General features: G+C 41.3%; 1 protein-coding gene across 1 annotated transcript in view; it reads right to left on the bottom strand.

Moving 5' to 3' along the window:
• Positions 1-1,340: 1,340 nt before the first annotated feature.
• Positions 1,341-14,673, bottom strand: part of RNFT1 (ring finger protein, transmembrane 1) — a 41,581-nt gene continuing 28,248 nt past the window's right edge. Inside the window, exons 5-9 of the mRNA XM_040336935.1 lie at positions 11,353-11,506; positions 8,559-8,717; positions 6,314-6,379; positions 4,988-5,089; positions 1,341-3,431 (exon numbers count right to left, since the gene is read on the bottom strand). Coding sequence (XP_040192869.1) covers positions 3,297-3,431; positions 4,988-5,089; positions 6,314-6,379; positions 8,559-8,717; positions 11,353-11,506 — 616 coding nt within the window. The 3' untranslated portion in view covers positions 1,341-3,296. The remainder of the gene's footprint in view (positions 3,432-4,987; positions 5,090-6,313; positions 6,380-8,558; positions 8,718-11,352; positions 11,507-14,673) is intronic.

Genomic DNA, 14,673 nt, shown 5'->3' with positions numbered 1-14,673 from the left:
TGGAAGCACGTTGTAAGGTATCCCAGCATGCTGTGGGAGGGAAAAAAAAAATAAAAAAATCACCAGGAGAAGCCCCCCCCCCCCAAACCACTAAGGAGCTCTCCTGATGGCCCCCTCAGTGACTTCCTTGAGAGGCCTTTTCCCTTCCAGAATACACCTGTGGGGATTTGCGCCGTAAGCTTCCAGTGCTGGTGTTCGCAGGAAACAAGAACTGACGGGTAGGCCTTTTAAACTTGTATGTGCTTGTGTTTCCTGCAGGAGGCGGAGCCCATCTCTCATGTGACCATCCTGGAAGAAGACTTGGGAAAAGTACGTTACTCTATTTGCTAGTTAGGTGGTCCTTTGGGGGTAGATCTGACCCAAGAGTATGCTGTCATGAGGAAATGACAAAAAAATAAAATTATGGTAAATATCTGACAACAATTTTCTGTAAAATAAGCTGGATTTTACATGATTCAAACATGGGAAAATACATTTACAATACCGGCTTCTTAGCAACCAGTGCTTTCCACAGCAGTGAGGACAAGGGAAGTCTTTTACTTGAGAGGGATTGACAAATTTATGTATTTTCAAGATAATTTATACCAGGGCTCAAAATTTCAAGTCCTGAGCTACTAGCCAGGCCTCAAGGGTTACTCGCCACCAGTTGCCCCATCCAGCCCCTAAACACGCCCTCATAAATCTCATGAATTTTTATGCAGAATTAAGTTATAAAAATATTAACAACTGTATCCGTGCCCACCAATGCAGGCTGCCTATGCCCACCAAATGCAGCCCGTGTCCACCAAATGCAGCCCACCTGGTTCCTGTGTGCAGGAGAGCCGCCCAGGTGATCAGAGTGCAGCGTGGGGATAACAGTTTTTATTTTACTTGCCCTGTTCCCACGGCTCAACATCATATTCAGCCCCACCCCCTGGCCGAGGAACTTTGATTGACAGATCACCCGTCACTGGGATTGAAAAGGTGATCTGTCTATCAAAGTTCCGGGACCAGGAGGTGGGGCTGGATCTGATAGCGAGCGGCAGGGAACACGGCAATTAAAATGAAAACGGTTATCCTGTGTTCCCCGCGCTGCGCTCTAAACATCTGGGCGGCTCTCTTCCCCCTCCGCCGTCACTGGGAGACGGACTCCCATTACACACAGGCTGGCGGCGGTGCTCGCCCCACCAGCAGCCCTTCCTCGCCAGACCTCAAAATCCACTCGCAAAATGCGAGTGGATTTTTTGAGGGCTGATTTATACCAACCCATTTCATTAGTACTCAAGGACCCATGAATGAAGCACTGTATTAAAACCTTATTTATAAACCAGGTTTTAGATTATGCAGATACCACACAGTCGAGAAGAGAAAAATACTTTTATTTAAACTGTTCAATTTAAATAAACACGTTTTCAAATCCCCACACATGCACTAGATAAATAAATCAGTTTTCAGTAACCTCAATCAATGAAAAATGTGTTTTAATCAGAATACATTCTGTTTCAAGGTGGTCAGCAAAAACTGTTGTATAAAGTTGCACCCCAAGAATAGCAAAAAAAACAAAACAAAATATGCATATATAAATATACCTCTATCTCAATATCTTTGCTATGATTTGTGCTCAGAATAAAAGCTAGGTTCAGTATAGTCTGAAAAAATAGTACTGATTCGGTTTGGCTGGATGCCAGCTAGTAAAGCATGGATTTATACCATCCAATGCAGACATTCTGCAAGTCTGTACAGAACATCTCTTAAAATGCTGGTTTGCCACAGAGTTGTGTCCTCTAGGAAGGACGGGAAAAGTGAAAGGTGCACACACAAACATACATATTTAAAAAAAAAAATCTGAATGGCTATGCTTTGGTTGTTTCAAGAAATATTTGGGTAAAACAGAATTTACTGCATTTCATTAACATGCCATATTAGAAAGGAATATATATATATATATATTATTTACAGGGATATCACTATAAGTGTGTTGAATTCAGTATCTACACTCAAAATTACATTTAAGAAAGGAGCACATAGCATGCCATAAAACCCCCCCGCCCCCCTCACACTCCTGAGGGAGTTACATTTCTGAACCAGACAATACTTGAATTTACATCTTGCCCAATTATTATCAGGTAAAGTCTTTGGTTTAAATCAATCACCACTTTCCAAAAGCCCCCTTAATACCATTATACTGCCAGGAATAATTTCCTAGCAAATGTGCATTACATTTGTACTCAAACTGTAAATAGCAATCTGATCCAATCTATCCCTTATATTTAACCATTATTGCATATATTCTAAATCTTACACTTTTTTCATGCTGATAAATATTTAGCAGGCAAATATGTTCGTGCATCTATAGATCTTTAAAATATTTGAAAATACTGCTAGTATCAATTTCTGATATGTATCTCTTGATTTTTCCTGCACAGCAGAAATTAAACTGAGTGAGAGGTTAGGCACTGCAAGCCAATCAGGCTCTACTGCATTTTACTATGCAGCTAATCCAATGTGGAGCAGACACTGGAGGCCCAGGTAGAAAATGTTTATGCAGCTTAAGCTGGCCATACACCATTATTTTATTCAGCCTGCAGGCTCGATGGAAAAAATCGTATGAATTCATCCATCCACAATATACTGTGCAGATAGACAAATCCCCCCACCAAGCTATTGTATTGTGACATCTGTAGTAGCCAGCCTACCTGAACAGTGGCTTCATCCGATTGGCCACAACCCCTGTTCTGCCCACAATTTTCTGCCTTGCTTCTTAAATTTTTCAACTAAAGGATATTGAGCAGGAGGGCAGCGATAGGGCCACACACACAAATCAAATTGCAGGTGGTACATCAGGAACTGGCTGAAATTCACACACTGTATGGCCAGCTTTACAAGAGCAGGGGCGCACAAGTAAGACATTTTAGCAGTGATAAAAGATATATTATCCAATGGGTAGGCTGCTGGCACAGAAGCCATAGCGTTGCATATTAATTTGACCATCCTCACTACAAAGTGTGGATTGAACAGAATTTAAATTATTTTTAGAAGTGAAACTTTTCAACTATGTGTTTAGCTGGAATTCCACGTTTAAGCAAAGTCCTACATTTGAAAACAAAAGGCAGACAAAGCAAAGTCCTACATCTGGAAAGAGAAGACAGACAAACCGTATTTTACAAAAAAAAAAAAAAAAACATGCAAAGAAAACCCAATTAAAAATATCTAGCCCTTCTAACAGAATAAAAATTTTGATTCAAGCATGTGTGTGGTAAAACAAATCTAAAGATGAAAATGTGTTCAACAGTAGGAGCACAGCAGATAAAGTAAGACTAGAACACGTGTAGCTGCAGTGATGTGGCTCCATCTTTCCACTTGTGGTTTTGGCTAGAAATCACAGTACGGCATAGGGGGCAGGTCTTCTCTCTATTGAACCACAAGAAGATGCATTCCTCACAGAATATATGCTAGAAGAGAAAAAACATTATAATTAATATCTATACCGACCTCCGAATTACGGGATATATTTTAAATTTCACAGTACATAATTATTAATTTGCAATCATTGTATAGCGACAATAATCCAACTAGAAATTTAACATGTATGTTCACCGAATGTACTGTAGGCAGTTAAATAACAAATTGTAAGACATATTTTTGCAGTGTTTTAGTAATATATCCACCTGCTGTGGCAGCTAAGAGTTCCATGCATGCTGGGGGCAGCAAGTCCAAGCAACCCCAAAATTAGTGCAGGTCTATTATGGTAAACAGAAGAACTGCGCGGCCAAGGAAATATTTAGAAACATGGTGCAACTCTCAATAATGACAAGCAAAGTGTGCCTGTTCCTTGAATGAAATACGGAAGTGTGCATTTTTGCAGTGTTGGCATATGAATTGGACTTTATTTACATTTCAGTTTAGCAGTGATCAGGGGCCAGTTCATTCTTAAACCTGGTATACAATGAGATTATCGGACCATTTCTTTTTTTCTTTTTTGCATGCTAGTCTCCATATTGAAAATAAAGAAAGACTAAAGTTCCAAAAATTATTGTTCGGCAAAATAAAAATTCAGGAGCGATGTAATGTCTTGTATTGGTATTGCATTTTCAGACAAAAACTGTACCGATTAAACGAAAACAGTCATTTTTGTGCTTGTCCCATCGTATTTAACACAACCCATCCTGATCAGCTCTCGAAAGCTTTGTACTATTGATCAGATTATTGTACAAATTCTTTTTTGAAAGCGTTATTTTCCGATTATGTGCACTAGTCTTAACCAGTGGTTGTAAACGCTGCCTGCACACTGTGTGTATCAACAGCTGGTAGATTTTTCAAAAATGAATTGCTGGCAGTGCTGCTCATCTGAGCGATTACATGCTAAAAGAGCCTCCAACCAACCCAGGATGCAGACAGTATGCATCCATTGTCAGAATTGTCTGTTGAGTATTGGCCACATGCAAACTGTCTGCAGCTAATCAGACAGTTTGTATAAGGCCAAAGCACAGTGTTGCCGCTTTTAGAGGCAGCATTTAGCCAACTCTGAACACATCAAAATATCTGCTTCTAAACTGATGTGTGTGAATGAAGTTTAAGTGTGTATTAGTGTAGTAATGGCAAATTATAAATTGAACAATGGTTCAGTAACAGCAAATAAATGAATGTCATTGGGTAGAGCGGCAGTAAATAAATTGGTGCACACCAGTTTGGTGGCAGGATGAATGGTAATATATGTCAGTGCTTCACCATAGGCATATCTGATGGGAAAAAATCTTTGTGAAAAAAGACCACTCTCTGTTGGCCGAATTGTGCCAACAGGAAACTTTGCTCCTTCTTGCCATGCTTACAAAAGATGCAAGTGTTGGATAATTAATTTTGGCATTATACAGCGCTACCTCACAGTAAATAAAATCCTATTTAAAAAAAACAAATATGATGTATTATTCTCTTGTATGGATAGAAGTTGTGCTACATCTGAAAATGCATATAATCATCACAAGAAAAAGTCTGGTCATTCAGTATTTACCTGACACAGAAGAACTGTTGGCTTTCTAAATTCAGCCTGACAGATTGCACAGATGTCATCAACTTCTGAACATTGCCTTTTAGATGCAGCTACTCCATAAGTCTGAAAAAAAAAAAAAGGGATGAGTACATACACAATATGTGCATGAGATGAGATAAATGTAACTATACATTAATTATTTTTTATAAACCGTTAGAACGATGGGTCTGGTTCCACTTAATGATTTACTTATGCTCAGGGGCCCTGGGCTTCAGCAAAATGGCAGGCTCCAGCAGGAAGAAACAGGAGCCATACAGGAGGCAAATTACAGCACACACTGATTTTGGAAGCATGATTATTAAAGTGGAATGCATGTTCCTTGCTAAAGAACATTTATTTTTATCAAGTTGTTACGGGTAAAGTTCAGCTTTAAGCTGGCCATACAATACTGGATTATTTTTTTCTAACAGATTCCTTCATCCACTCTATACAGCTTGGATTGACAAATCACCCTGCTGGGCTATATTTGATTCTGACAGCTGGCAACTATGGCTGTCAAAGTACCCAAACAGTGGCTGCACGACTCGGTGGAACTGCTGTTCAGGAGAAAATGTTCTGGCTGGCTCCTTTTCTTTTTCAGTCACAGGATAATGGGAAGGATGGGGCCAACAAGGCCACCCACTAAGCAAATTTCAGCCAGTGCATCGGGAAACAAACAAAATTCATACAGCCCATGCACCACATAAATGACAATCACTGAAACACAAGTTAAATTTGATTTGGCAGCCACAAAATATGTAGCCAATTAAAAAAAAAAAAATGCTTCTGTCCACGGGCACACATTCCAACATGAGATTTGCATTTGTAAAGAAGAGATAATGGATACCCTGCTGGACTGAACAAGTGCTTGTGATGCAGCTTTGATCCAAGATAATAAGGACATCAATTCCACGTGGTTTAGCATAAGCCTCGAAGGCAGACTTTCTTCAACATAGTATGGGAAAAGATGGGACTAAGGCGAAGTAAATAATTGAACAATAAATATCCCGGTTCCAAAAAACAGGCATTTTAGAAAATAAATATTAACTTCTCCTATTAGTATACTTGCTACTCTAAGACCAACATGTATTTTTCCAAAAAAACTGCCTGCAAAAGAGATGTCACCTTTCTATTTATCTTCAAAACTGTCTATTCTGAACATATGTTTAAGGCCTATGTGTTATTCACTGTCTGGCAACATGTACCCAACACAAGTCAAACGTCATTCCACTGTAACACAACACCAAAATGTTATTTGCTCTTTTATATAATTTATTGTGCACTTACAGACTTATTCATATTACTTACAGGCTGAGTAAAAAACAATCGTAACATATCCGCACACGTTTTCCATTGTCCAAAAACCACAAAAAGCTGAAAAGAAAACAGAAAAAGAAACGGTTAACTGCTGTTTGACATTTTGAAAACAGGCTTCAATTTCTGCAACAAAAAGCTCTCAAACTAGATCTAGAAAAATACTGAAGACAAACAGCTAAATGTAAGAGTCGGCAGGATCTTTTAGAGCAGTGGTTTTCAACCTCAGTCCTCAAGTACCCCCAACAGGCCATGTTTTGGGGAATTTCTCTTAGATAAAATAGCTGTCCAAAATACCAAGCCATTGACTCAGAGTTAAAGCACCTGTGCAGAAAAAGGAAAATCTGCAAATATGGCCTGTTGGGGGTACTTGAGGACTGAGGTTGAGAACCACTGTTTTAGAGGGATGGAGATGATCAAAAAAAAAAAAAAAAAGTATTAGTTGACCCCAACATAAATGATGTTCCAAGACTGAGTTATAATACCAAGTAATCCCATTTAGCTGAATCATTCAAATAATCAGAGAAATGCAGATGTTTATATTATGCAAGATTTAAAAACAGTTGCCATAGTGTACCAACTGGTTAAAAAGAGTATACTTTATACAGGGAGTGCAGAATTGTTAGGCAAATTAGTATTTTGACCACATCATCCTCTTTATGCATGTTGTCTTACTCCAAGCTGTATAGGTTTGAAAGCCTACTACCAATTAAGCATATTAGGTGATGTGCATCTCTGTAATGAGAAGGGGTGTGGTCTAATGACATCAACACCCTATATCAGGTGTGCATAATTATTAGGCAACTTCCTTTCCTTTGGCAAAATGGGTCAAAAGAAGGACTTGACAGGCTCAGAAAAGTCAAAAATAGTGAGATATCTTGCAGAGGGATGCAGCACTCTTAAAATTGCAAAGCTTCTGAAGCGTGATCATCGAACAATCAAGCGTTTCATTCAAAATAGTCAACAGTGTCGCAAGAAGCGTGTGGAAAAACCAAGGCGCAAAATAACTGCCCATGAACTGAGAAAAGTCAAGCGTGCAGCTGCCAAGATGCCACTTGCCAGCAGTTTGGCCATATTTCAGAGCTGCAACATCACTGGAGTGCCCAAAAGCACAAGGTGTGCAATACTCAGAGACATGGCCAAGGTAAGAAAGGCTGAAAGACGACCACCACTGAACAAGACACACAAGCTGAAACGTCAAGACTGGGCCAAGAAATATCTCAAGACTGATTTTTCTAAGGTTTTATGGACTGATGAAATGAGAGTGAGTCTTGATGGGCCAGATGGATGGGCCCGTGGCTGGATTGGTAAAGGGCAGAGAGCTCCAGTCCGACTCAGACGCCAGCAAGGTGGAGGTGGAGTACTGGTTTGGGCTGGTATCATCAAAGATGAGCTTGTGGGGCCTTTTCGGATTAAGGATGGAGTCAAGCTCAACTCCCAGTCCTACTGCCAGTTTCTGGAAGACTCCTTCTTCCAACAGTGGTACAGGTAGAAGTCTGCATCCTTCAAGAAAAACATGATTTTCATGCAGGACAATGCTCCATCACACGCGTCCAAGTACTCCACAGCGTGGCTGGCAAGAAAGGGTATAAAAGAAGAAAAACTAATGACATGGCCTCCTTGTTCACCTGATCTGAACCCCATTGAGAACCTGTGGTCCATCATCAAATGTGAGATTTACAAGGAGGGAAAACAGTACACCTCTCTGAACAGTGTCTGGGAGGCTGTGGTTGCTGCTGCATGCAATGTTGATGGTGAACAGATCAAAACACTGACAGAATCCATGGATGGCAGGCTTTTGAGTGTCCTTGCAAAGAAAGGTGGCTATATTGGTCACTGATTTGTTTTTGTTTTGTTTTTGAATGTCAGAAATGTATATTTGTGAATGTTGAGATGTTATATTGGTTTCACTGGTAAAAATAAATAATTGAAATGGGTATAAATTTGTTTTTTGTTAAGTTGCCTAATAATTATGCACATTAATAGTCACCTGCACACACAGATATCCCCCTAAAATAGCTAAAACTGAAAAACAAACTAAAAACTACTTTCAAAAATATTCAGCTTTGATATTAATGAGTTTTTTGGGTTCATTGAGAACATGGTTGTTGTTCAATAATAAAATTAATCCTCAAAAATACAACTTGACTAATAATTCTGCACTCCCTGTATATTTGCCCCCATCGACTTCTAAGAACCAAGTACAGAGTAAAAGAAAACAATCATAAATTCAACTTACTTTTATGATGAGGTAGAGCAAAGCCAACAAAACACCAAAATGCCATTCCGCTCCACTGGTCTGAGCCCCATAATCAATCAAATAGCGGAACCATACCGGCGTTAACACAAGCATACAATAATACTTTGCAATCTCTTCTAAGCACATGTACCAATAGCCCTAAAGAAGAATTGTGACATTGTTAATCCAAGAAACAACCATTTTGAAACACTAATAAAATGTGAAAGTGGGTGTTCTGTCGAGAAGTGCCCATTGAATAGTGCCCGTGCATGCGCAGGACGGTGCCGCACTCCAGCTGATTTGCCGATCAGCTAGAGTGATGCGACTATGGCGCAAGCACACATCACAGGAGGCATTTGTCAACTAAAGACAGAATTTCACAGACACTATTAAAAGCAATATACAGAGCAGAGGGACACCCTAGTTCTCATATTGTGTCCCACTGTTGCAGGGTTTCAGTCTGCCCAAGGTCGACTTTGGTCAATGTTGCAAAGCGGCTTTAGCTTCTTAATCAGCGACTGCTGCCTGTGTCTAAGGGCGGGTTGCAACACAGACAAAATCTGTGTTTCAACACAGCCACAAGCCACCCTGCAACAGCAAGGCATAATGTAACAACTACGGTGTCCCTCCGCTCTGTATATTGCTTTCAATAGTGTCCGTGAAATTCCGTCTCACGTCGAAAATTGTCTCCTGTGATATGGGCTTGAGTCAAAGGTCACGTCACTCTAGCTGATCAGCAAATCAGCTGGAGTGCGGCTCCGCCTGCACATATTCAAGGGGGGGGGTCACTTCCCAATAGAACACCGGCATACAGAATGTTTCATCAATCATGCTTTTTTCCCCATACAAAGTAACAACTGCTGAAGCTTTTCAGCATACATGCCTTACTAACGACTGGTTATTAGTAACTACAAACAGGTCTGAAATACCCTTCACCTGAGGGTGGAACAAAAATCTAAAATACAATCCTAGAAAACTATTAAAAAGCTTTAGACATAATAAAAGAATGCACAAAAGAAAAAAAACACATGGAAATGCATAATAGAAAAAAGTCCTAAGTGTAAATCAGTAAGGATACAAGAATTCTAAATCACTCATTTTAAATGCAAGCTTATATTGCCCACCTGTGATTTAACCCCTGAGGGACCCTGCACTGGAGTTTAAAAGTACACAACCCCTAAACTCTCCAAAGCATTTCTTGTGGCCATGACCTCTTCTGGGGGGCAGAATCTTCACTTTGTCATGAAACACAAAAAAATGACACCCCCATGTACTCGCAAAAAAATGTCAGGACACATTCAAGGAACTGGTGGCAAAAGGATTCTGGCTGCCACAGTAATGCTATTCAATTCTTCTTCAGATGCATCTGGCTGTGCACCCTGCAGATTTAAATTTAATATTACACTGTGAACACAAAAGCAGCTGGAGCATCCTTATAGGGTTCATCTGGGATTATAAGAAGGGAATCGGTCCTCCTGAAAGAAGCAGTAGATAAGAGATATGCTCACAGTTGGAGCTACATCCGGACAATGGAGGGAAATTTTTTTTGTTAACTTGAGCCAGACAGGAGGGAAAAAAACAAAAAAAACACCCTGGTTAAAGTGAAAGGCAGAAATTACCTTGAGCAACATGTGCTAGGCCTCAACATGTCAACATGCTAGGCCTTAACATGTCCCTATGAAGAACTAGAAATTGTTCTCCAGGATAAGGCAACCAGTTTAGACATTTGCCTCACATAGGTGATGACTGCAAGAAGTCACCAAATGCCACCTTATGAGTAAATGTGGAAAGATGAACGTCTCTAAAGGGTTACAATTTTTCTGAAGGGCAGAAAGAACCAGAATCATATCCACACAATCACAGGGGAATACACTGGGGCTACATGGGAGACCCTCTGAAAATTTGGTCTTAATGAGTGGAATGTAAACAGTCTAAAACTGCACTTTTTAGTGTCAGGTTTTTGCCCTATGTGCAGGACCTAGCTGCAGAAAGGTAGGAATTTGTCCCATGCAGAAAATCCTGGCAAAGAAGATTCACACTAAGTGACGTATGCCCTCCATTTCGGATAGTTGTCCGCCTTCCCTGCCATCAGAACACACTGATCAGTGCAGCCAGTGGCACTGATCATTCGGGGCAAAAAACTGAGACTGGTTGTACAGAAGTCGATCCATCGATTAACTTCTGTACAACCAGCCTACCTATAACATGGATCCAGTTCTTGCTGAACCAGCTGAATTTCAATCCATGTATGGCTGCACTTAAGCATAGCACACACTGGCCAATTGTTGGGTGGCATTTACTGGAGTTGGTCAGACAGGAGTCGGCCATAACACACACACACACACACACACACACACATATACATAATATATATATATATATATATATATATATATATATATATATATATATATATATATATATATATATATCAAAAGCACATCTATCTGTAATCCTGACATACCAGATTGAAATTTGTTACATGTCGGACTGCTAAAAAGGACAAATGTGAAAAATTTACATTTGATATTACCAGGACAACCAAAAATTAAAACCAATTTTCTGAAAATTGTGTTTTAAACCTGACCACCACCTAAATAAAAAATATATTTTCTTTTAATTATATCTCTATTGTCCCTAGATTCCTTTAGCCTCTTGAGCTGCAGTCTATAATGATCGATTTATGGGTATTTCATCCCATAAAATGTAGGTCTCTATCAAAATTCTTTTAAAATAAGTTGAATAACAAGTGCTACACATGCTTAACAACATACAAGTACTGTAACAGCCTTACCTTGCATTTATGTGACATTATAAAGGAAGGCACCAGCAGGATCAAACACTTGAGGCCCATAAAGGTAAACTTCACAACAAATTCTGTGATACCAACAACCCACAACACATCCCAGAATTGTAAAGGTCCAATAGTGGGGTTCATAAAAATCAAGCTGCAAAAATAAATAAATAAAATGTAAAAAGATTGTGTTATTAATTTAAAAGAAAAATCTTAATTAAAAAAAGTTAACCGGTAAAAGATGAGAATGGCTTCACAACATGCCTGCAGAATCTCAAGTAGTCCGACAGTGCACACAACTGGCAACCAAAACATACCTTTAGGAATAAGACTACAGTCCAGTGACCCAACTGCTGTATTATTTTTTAAACACAGTGCCATAAATAAGCATGCTCATATCAGCTATGCCATCTTTAATATTGGGGAACCTTAACTACTTGAATCCTAGAAAATTAAAAGCTATAGAAACCTCCTAGAGTCCCCAGGCTTTTTATAGGTTTTGGACAGACTGTGTTAAAATTGCTTTGATTTGCAGTCAACCCAGCCAATCTTGATATTAAATAGGGACAGATAGGATTTTTTGGTCATACTTGCCTGTAAAATTTCTTTAAGTACATCATGGGTAGAGGTCGACCGATATGGGTTTTTCTCTGGCCGATACCGATGCCGATATTTAGAATTTGGGGCGGCCGATGGCCGATATATGATGCCGATTTTTGCAGCCGATATTTTAGGCCGATTTTTTATTTTTTGGCAGGTGGCGCTAATTGGCACTGGCAGATTGCACTGGATGGAACCAATTGGCAAAAGCAGATGGCACTGATTGGCAGGTGGCACTGAATGGCACTGGCAGGTGGCACTGGTTGGCACGTGGCACTAAGGTGGCGGTGGCACTGGCAGGTGGCACTAATTGGCACTGGCAGGTGGCACTAATTGGCACTGGCAGGTGGCACTAATTGGCACGTGGCACTGGATGGTACTGGCAGGTGACACTAATTGGCAATAGTTAGCACTGGCAGATGGCACTGGTTGGCACTGGCAGGTGGCACTAATTGGCAGGTGGCACTGGATGGCCTTGGCAGGTGGCACTAGTTGGCACTAGCAGGTGGCACTGGATGGCACTGGCAGATGGCACTGGGTGGCATTGGCAGGTGGCACTGGATGGCATTGGCAGGTGGCACTGGATGGCATTGGCAATGCCAGGTGGCACTGGATGGCATTAGCAGGTGGCACTGGGTGGTATTGGCAGGTGGCACTGGATGGCGTTGCCACTGGCAGGTGGCACTGGATGGCATTAACAGATGGCACTAGTTGGCATGGCATTGGCAGGTGGCACTGGATGGCATTGGCAGGTGGCACTGGCTGGTTGGCATTAGCAGATGGCACTGGCAGGTTTCACAGCACATAATGTAGCGGATAATGTGTGAAACTCTATACAGTTTCACAACTGCTGCAGAGAGAAAGAGGAGCTCAGATTCATTGCGATGTTGAAGGTGGGCGGGGCTCAGCTGTCCACCAGCCAATGGGATGAGATCATTGGCTGGATAACTGCTGAGTCCCGCCCACCCCGGGTCCCGCCCACCTTCAACATCGCAACGAATCTGAGCTCCTCTTTCTCTCTGCAGCAGTTGTGAAACTGTATGAAGAGAGAGTTTCACACATTCAGCTACATTATGTACTGTGAGAGCAGAGAGAGAGAGAGAGGAGCTCAGATTCATCGTGATGTTGGAGGTGGGCGGGACCCGGGGTGGGCGGGACCCAGCAGCTATCCAGCCAATGATCTCATCCCATTGGCTGGTGTTGGACAGCTGAGTCCCGCCCACCCCGGGTCCCGCCCACCCCGACATCAGTCCGACAGCTCCATTCTCCTTCACACACACGGCACTGCTCTGCAGACAGTGTGGAGAAGGGAGGGGGAACCCCATGTTCCTCCTTCCTTCTCCACACTCTGCTGATGCAGATCTGCTAAATATCGGCCACATTTGGATAATAATCGGCCGATGCCGATTTCTCCAAAATGACTGAATATCGGCCCGATATATCGGCCGGCCGATATATCGGTCGACCTCTAATCATGGGACACAGAGTTAGGCTAATATTCATTACCTACTGGGACGTCCTAGAGCAATAGCCTTGATGGGAGGGAGACACCCTGCCAAACAATGGCCATCAGATCTATACAGCAGCCCGCAGTACACTATGGTCGAAATGTATGCACTGTATGCACTGAAAAAGACCAGGTGGCAGCCTTACAAATCTGAACCACAGATACCTGATGGTGAAAAGCCCAGGAGTTTCCTACACCTCTGGTAGAATGAGCGCTCACCCTAAAAGGGAGGAGCCCTATGTTTCAGACCAAAGGCCCGAATGACCAACTGGTGGACTCAATTGGCAATAGAAGCTGCCTGCCCCTTCTTGGGTCCTTCTGGTAAAGCAAACGGATCTTTGCCGATCTAGACAAACTGACTGCTCACACAACCTACTTTGCAGACACTGGTTAAAAACAAAGTACTTCCTGTATAGGAGGGGTTATATAGGGGATCACTTCCTGTCTAAAGACCTTTGGTCTACCAGTGTCTATTCACCTGGAGATGAAGTATAACCCAGTAGGTAATGAATATTACCCTAACTCTGTGTCCCGTGATGCATGATAAAGGAATTATATATTTTTATTGACCTCAACATTGCCATATGCATATGTAGGGCTGTGTATTAAGGTGGTTATACTGGGATCATGGTTGAGGCTACAACCATGATCCTGGTGTTTTTTTACAGCAGCGATTCTGCACAATGCAAAAGTAATCCGTGGATTGCTTTTACAGGCAGTAGAAGGGGTATCACCCCCCCCCTCGCCTTTACCATCTGGGATCACGTTAGAGATGCAACCGGTGGCATCAGATTCCCCAGACAGAGTGAATGGAAATAATGTTGTTCCTCCTACTGTGCGATGTCAGAAACTGGAAGCGACAAGGATTTAGTAATTTCTGGTTTCGGTTTCTAAAAGCATCTGAATAAGCCAATCTTGGTTTGATAAGATGATTTGGAGGCCACAGGAAAAATGTGTGGGTTTAATAGACACCAGATTTCACAATAAAAAGGACCTGTCATGGCCCATGCTATCACAAAGGATGTTGTTTATCCTTTGTGATAGCAATAAAGTTGACAGAAAAGTAAATTGCGATTGCATGCATAGTTCCCATATGCATATGTAAAAAGTGATAGCACACACGTGAGGTTTAGGTGAGATCAAAGTTCCAAGCATTATATGTTTTAAGTTTTGCGGCCTATCCCAACATAATACATTGCCTTTTTTGAGGGCAC

This window comes from Rana temporaria, chromosome 2 (assembly GCF_905171775.1).
Source record: "Rana temporaria chromosome 2, aRanTem1.1, whole genome shotgun sequence".
Classification (NCBI taxonomy): domain Eukaryota; kingdom Metazoa; phylum Chordata; class Amphibia; order Anura; family Ranidae; genus Rana; species Rana temporaria.
This window is presented reverse-complemented; position numbering and strand designations above follow the sequence as displayed.